This window comes from Bison bison, unplaced genomic scaffold (genome assembly GCF_000754665.1).
Source record: "Bison bison bison isolate TAMUID 2011002044 unplaced genomic scaffold, Bison_UMD1.0 scf7180017864043, whole genome shotgun sequence".
In the NCBI taxonomy this organism is placed as follows: Eukaryota; Metazoa; Chordata; class Mammalia; order Artiodactyla; family Bovidae; genus Bison; species Bison bison.
Window position 1 is genome coordinate 4,129,274 of NW_011494615.1, and position 7,006 is coordinate 4,136,279.

General features: G+C 47.8%; 1 protein-coding gene across 1 annotated transcript in view; it reads right to left on the reverse strand.

Annotated features, from left to right (window-relative positions):
- Positions 1–7,006, reverse strand: part of ITGA9 (integrin, alpha 9) — a 369,261-nt gene that overhangs the window by 267,771 nt on the left and 94,484 nt on the right. Inside the window, exon 15 of the mRNA XM_010835514.1 lies at positions 6,675–6,835. Coding sequence (XP_010833816.1) covers positions 6,675–6,835 — 161 coding nt within the window. The remainder of the gene's footprint in view (positions 1–6,674; positions 6,836–7,006) is intronic.

Consider the following 7,006-nt stretch of genomic DNA (forward strand, 5'->3'; position numbering starts at 1 on the left):
GTACTGAGCACTCACACTTCCCTTCCCTTTCCTCTCTCTCTCTCTCTCTCTCTCTCTCTACCTAGCTCATCTCATCAAATTTCGTGGCTGTAAACAACTATTTTCTGATGACTCTCAAATTTATACTTATAATCCAGACCACTACTTCAACTGTAGGCTCTTATACACATATCTCCACTTCACCATCTAATAGGTCCCTCAAACTCAGTGTGTCTAGAACTGAACTCCGGATCCTCCCCTTAAAGCCTGGTCCACCTGTAACCTTTATGCTGAGCTTTAATCAATGTATTCAGTCATATAACCACAAGCACAATCCCATTAGAATATTTTTATCACTTCCAAACTTCCCTCCTGACTCTGCAGCCAAGCATGGATGCCACCTCCCACCCCAGAAACTCTGATCTGCTTTCTGCCTTTTGCGCTGGTCTTTTCCCCAGAATCACAGTAGTAGCCTTTTGAGTCTGGTTTCCTTCACTTAGCATAATACTTTAGGGATCTGTGCATATCATTCATATCATAAAAATACATATATCATATCATATCAAGCACTTCATTCTTCGTTATTGCTGAGTAGTATTCCACTGTACAGCCTTTCAAACGGCAACCGCTGCTTCCCTATTCTGCTGTTGGGCATTTTATAAGGAAAAAGCAAGCTGTGCAGCAGTGTGCCACAGTATGCTTCCGTTTGTGTAAAACACAGCTTTGTGTATTCACTGACAAGTTCTTGGAAGACATGTACGAGAAATTGGAACTTTGGGAGAGAAATGGGTGCCGAGAGACATCCTTTCTTTCTATAACTTTACGTACAGCTTTAAAAATGAGTAACTATGTGCATACATTACTGATTAAAAAAAAAAAGTTTTAAGATGACCTTCTCCATCTAAGGTCTGTATCCTTTTCCCCAAAACGTACAACTTTTGGGGGGCTATTTCTTTGACTTATCAGGATGATTAATAAGAGATTTTATCAAGAGATTTAAGTATTTTTTTCCAGATAAAGAAGAAAATCTTGTGGTTTTTCTTTCTCCTCTTCCTCACACAGAGGTTTTCTTTACTCCAACTTAATCCTTCCTTGTGCAAGCCAAGTCGCTTTAGGTCACTCTGCAATCCTATAGACTGTGCTCTGCAAGGCTCCTCTGTCCCTGGGAACTCTCCAGGCATGAATACGGGGGTGGGTTGCCATGCCCTTTTCCAGGATGTCTTCCTTAACTGTTTCTTAAACAAGAAAATAAAAGCCTCCAACAGCACTGAAGATTGACATCCAATGGATCCAAACACTCTGCAAACTCACAGTCTATCCTGTGACTGAAGCTGGCCCAAAGGCGTTTTTTTGGATGTGAACATGGAAAACAACTACGACACCTGGGCAGACCCCAAGGAGTGACCTCCGAGACTGCCTGCTGGCTGCTGTGCTGCCCCACCTCTGCCAGGCCAGGACCTGCGGCAGTTTAAGGTCCTGACTCCCTTGTTCTCCAGCAACACAAGAGAACAGCCTCCTGAACATCTGCAGCTACTCAGAGAAGCCAATGTGCTTTTATATTCCCTTGTCCAGTGTGGAGTGTTTTTTTTTGTTTTTTACATTAATCCTGTTGTTGGCTCCCTTGACAGTGTCTGACACGTGATTTTGCTCACCAAAGGTCTTCTGGAGGCCTTTAGAGGGGGTCTTGGATCCCCACAGTTGGGAGTGAGACAGCTGACCCCTTGTTCAGCCTTGCCTGGGCTTCTGCACTGCCCTTGTATAGACTCAAAACTATCACCCTGTTTTCCCAGCTCCTGAAAAGGCTCTGGTCTGATGGTCAGACATGACTACCTGACCTCATAAGGGCTGGCTCTCTCAAGGGTTCGTGCAGGACTTGAAGATAAAGCAGCACAGTTACCATCCAGGTAAATATAGAGACCAGAAAACCATGGAGTGATGCAGGAATATAGCCATGCTTCCAAAACTGTCCACTTCATCATCTCACGCCATCATCTCCCAGCCTGAGGTGCAAGAGAGGTGAGAAGCCCCAACCTGCAGAGAAGTTCCTTGTGACCACAGACTCCAGCCGACCCAATTGGCCACTTCAGCACGGCTGGGTCTGACAAGCATCTATTTCATGCTGCTCATTCCCAAAGCAGGAGTCAGACAACATGGAACAAGCTCTGAGTAGACAGGAAGCCGATGGCAATCTCCCTGGAGCCCAGGACACTGTTTGGCTGAGGATGTTTAAGACATCATGACTTACTGAGCCTTCAAACGCAGACAACCCTTCAGCAGGGAAGAGCAGGGAGTCACTGCTAATCAAAGCAGGGCATAACCAGGGTTTAGGGCTTCCAAGGTGGGGCTCATGGCATGGTTTCCCATGGCGTATTGGCCAGGCTCTAAAAAAGGACCCACATAGTTGGAAAGTTACTTTGCAGTCAATCTTCCTTTAGTCTTTCTGACTGCATCAAAGAGAAGTTCAGCCTGGTGCCAGCATGTCTTCAGTACCTCCCCAGCACTCTATAGCTTCCCCTTTGAAAACACAGGAAGAACGGGTCACTTCTTCAGAGACTTCAGCAAATAATGGAGCCCACTTAGAATTCAACGACATTGTTACATCCTCAATGTATTTATGTTTACAGCTTCTCTCTCTTTTGGCAGGCAATAATCAGTGTTCTACTTACAGGAGTGTACAAATTATTTTATCTGAGTCAAAAAGCCGATGGGAAAAAAACAGGAAATACAATACCACAGGAGGTACATGTTCGAGACCAAAAAAATGCAAAAACCATGCAGGTGGTAGGTACATGGTGACACATGGAGATAAAACCAAGGCCTGTGGTAACTCGAGCGCCAGAAATGCTGGGTGAACACAATAACTAAGGCTGGTAGGTGTGAGGGGTATGTTCCAGAAGAAAGGGGGTCAGTTCACCTCGACAAGAGCCCAGGGCACATGTGAAGTGATGCGGAAATGTGCTGGACAGGTAAACTGAGGCCAAGTGATGGAGAGCCCTGAGGCTGAGAGGAGCTGTGTGGATCTTCACTGGTGGCCATGTGGACTCACAGAGGTCTCTAGACCATTTCACTAGTAGAAAGGGGCCATCCCCCAAACTGGGCTAGTTTCAGGGAGGAGTGGAGACACACTGGGGCTTGTGGACTCTGAGGGAGAGATGCCAAGGAAGCGGCTAGAACTGCCTTGGCTCTGCTGACTGAGTGAGGCCCTGAGAATGGACCCACGCCCCCAGGAGGATGCAGCTTATCACAGAATTAGGTACTTCCTTCCCCGGTGGCTCAGTGGTAAAGAACCTGCCTGCCAGTGCAGGAGACGGAAGAGACGTTGAGTTCAATCGCTGGGTCGGGAAGTTCCCCTGGAGGAGGGCATGGCAACCTACAGCAATACTGTTGCCTAGAGAATCCCACGGGTCGCAAAGAGTTGGACGTGCCTGAAGTGACTGAGCACGCGCACACGGAGGCCCCACAAGGGCTGTGAACGGAACAAAACACGGGACAGCATGGCGAGCCTGGGAGGCAGGTGTCCGCCAAAGCAGCTTTCTGTGATCCAGATACTTATCACCATATATGGACTGAAAACTTCAGGGCGAAAAGAACGAACAGGGGAAAAAAAGATTGGAATAGGCTTAAAGAAAAAAAAGAAAAGAAAAAAAAAACCTAAAGATAGCCTAAACAAAACACACCCATCCCCTCGTGCCTGCCTCCCTGTCTGCGTGCCATATGGCGTGTGATAAGCGAGAATGCTTTTATCTCTCTTCCTTCACTTCTATAAAGCCCAGCATCAGCCCCACGGAGAAGGCTGCACGGTGCTCTCAGGCCCTGCTGCCCTGAGGAGCCGCTCCCAGCCCCCAGCCCCGCTCCAGGAGGTGGCCAAGCTGCCATTCCCTGCCCCCAGCACCGCAGCCCGCCTGGGCCCGACAAGGGCCACTGCCTTCCCAGCTGTTTTCCCAAAACTGGAGAAACCACAGGCCAGGCCAGCCGAGCCACAGCACAAGCAGCCTGCCAGCCCAGTAGCTTTCACCTTCGCTGTTCCCTCTGCCAGTCCCCAGGGTCCTCTGCTATGGCCCAGACAATGCCTGGTAGGAGGAAACTTCCCACATGGCTATAAATTATCAAGCCACCTCGAGCATCTCCTGAGCCACAAAGGCATCAGAAGCTTGTGCCTTCCTGATTGCTCACACCACCTCTGTCTCCTTGCATGACAAAATGACCAGGCAACAGCTATGTTCCAAATTTTCTAGATGCCAAGTTCACTGAAGCCCTGCTCTCTTGCTCTTCCCTAAAATGACCCAAATAATCCCATAGAGGTACATGCCTGCTCTGCACTTCTGAGCCCTGCCCTCATCCTCCAAACTCTTCTGACCACCATTGCAATCTCTCTTCTTGTTAGTCATGTTTTGATGGATGAATTAAGTACCACTCATGGGACGGAAGGATATCAGTCAGACTGACTCTTCCAACTCGATGCCCAGTTAAATCTGAATTTCAGATAACCTATCAAATAAGTTTTTTTTAATTTTATGGATAAGTATATCCCATGCACTATTTGGGATATACTTTCATACTAACAATTAGATTTGTTGTTTATCTGAAAATTCAGTTCAACTGGAAATCTTATATATTTATTTGCCAGGTCTAGCAACCCTAGATATCATCAGGCACAAGGATAAACAGCCTTGGGCAACTCTGTTCTTCCCTATTTAATCCTCAGAAGCCACCACAGAAATGGTCCTGCCTCTGGCCTGCACCTCTTTATTGCTATTTTCTGAGCGCTCTCTGCAAAGGTCCTGCAGGCTTTGAGAGGCTCTGTCTTGCAGCCAAGACCCCAGTAGCTACACAGGAAGGGCTAACCTCTCAGTCAAAGCAAAAAGTCACAAGATTCCAGAAGGAAAGTATCTGTAGAAGAGACCAACATAAAGAAGCCCAGGGGGACATCCCTGGCAGCCCAGAGGTAAAGAATCCACCTGCCAATGCAAAAGACACATGTTCGGTCCCTGATCTGAGAAGATCCCACATGCCACAAACTAAGCCCTGTGCCACAGCTGTGGAACCTGTGCTCTAGAGCCTGGGAGCCACAACTTCTGAAGCCCTCGAGCCCTGTACACAGCCCATGCTCCACAACGAGAGAAGCCACCACAACGATAAGCTCATACATAGCAACTAGACAGCGACCCCCGCTCGTCGCAGCTAGAGACAAGACTGCAGCAGTGAAGACCCAGAGCAGTCACAAATAAACAAATGTTTAAAACATTCAAAAATAAGGAGCCCAAGAGAAGACACCCCACCTCCAGGGGGTGTGAAGACACCAAGTGCGAGCCCTTGAAGGCCTGGCAGTGTCTGGCACAACAGCCTCATACCCAAGTGTGCACGAGCCAACAGCATCTTAGACCCAGAAGGCTGGGTGGCCCCTTGGCTCAACAAGAGCATGAACTGCTTTATAAAAGGCCCTCACCCTTCAGGCCAAGGGCAGCTGGTCTGGGCAGGCCCCAGCACGAGTCCTGGCAGGAGACAGAGCCCAGCCCCAATGAAAAGCATCTCAGGGGCAAGGACTCAGGCTCTGGGCCAAAGTGCCATGGATGTGTGCGGCATTCTCTATCTACAAGCCAGAAGCATGTAGAAGCAGCTGTTATTCTCCTGTTCTGGCACTAACAACATAATAATAGAGGGACACTTCATCTCCAATCCATAGACTATTTTTGCTATCATCCAGAAAGCCAGTGGCTAATAATAACATGTTGAACTACATGTAACTGCCATTTTGGTAAGTCAAGAATGTTAGAAATTGGCAATTACATATGATCCAACCAAATAATAATAATGCTGAGTGCCTGCTGTGTGGCAGACTCTGTGCAAGGCCCTTTAAGAATATTTCATCATATAATACTTAATCTTAATTCTGTGACTACCTTTCAAGGTAGGAGAAGCAGAAACTGAGACACACATGTGTCAAACCAGGACACACACCAGGTCTGTGTGACTCCAAAACCACATTCATCTTATTGACCATGTGGTTGGGTCATGGGGGTCCTTCCACCTCCTATATGCTGTCTGTCTTTGCCTAGGGAGTCAGTGGCTGGACGTTCCTGCAGCACTGGGCACCAGACTCCCAACCTGATAGTACCTGTCTGCACACAGGCCTCTCTGTAAGTAATCAAAGCCTGGCTGCTGGAAACTAGAAGCAAAGTATACTTAACAAATAATTTCAAGAGGAGAAAAACACTTTGAAAGATTATGTAGAGTGAGGGGGAAAGGGGCCATAAAATGCAGCCCTAAAATAAATAGAAAGTAATCAAGAGAGAAAAATCAAACCAGCTATAAAACACCTTAACCATGACTACGAGGTAATAGGTAATGAATCGCTGATAAAGGCATCAGGTACAGTGTGATGCAGCACCACTGCTGATCCAAAGGCATGTGCTTTTGTGGCTCTCCTCTGAAAAGATTACTGAGCCTCACTGAGCGGGGAGGACAAGAAACCTCCCAAAAGAAGAAGGCAAGGCCAGAAAGCACCATTCTCAGAGGCGAAGACCAACACAGGAAGATCAATAAAGAGCTGCCCGACTCCGCTTTAAAAAAAGAAACAAATGTTCTCCTCCTTGTAAAATAAAATTTTGAAAGAGCGTACATAATGCAGAATAAAAGTTTCCACCAGTTCCAAATGAACATCTGCAGAGATCAAAGTCTGAGGGAAAGCAACTGACCTTCACGTGGGCCACATAGTGATGGCACGTCTCCTCCAAGTGCACCAGCCGCAGCTTCTCGGAGACCTGGCCCACGGACTCTCCCAGCAACACCAAGTAGACCCGGGGCAGCTGGCTCTTCTCTTTTTTGGCCACATCAGCCGTCAGAACATAATTCAGGCCTGCCAACGAATAAGGTCAAAATGTGAGTGAGGACACACACACAGTCGCAAGGCCCCCTCCAGACACCCTTAGAGGGCCGCACACTCACTTCAGATGACACGCGGCCCTCTGCTGCACAGAGGACTGACGTCAGGCAGCCCTGATCAGTTCCATCTCACAGAGACGTATGC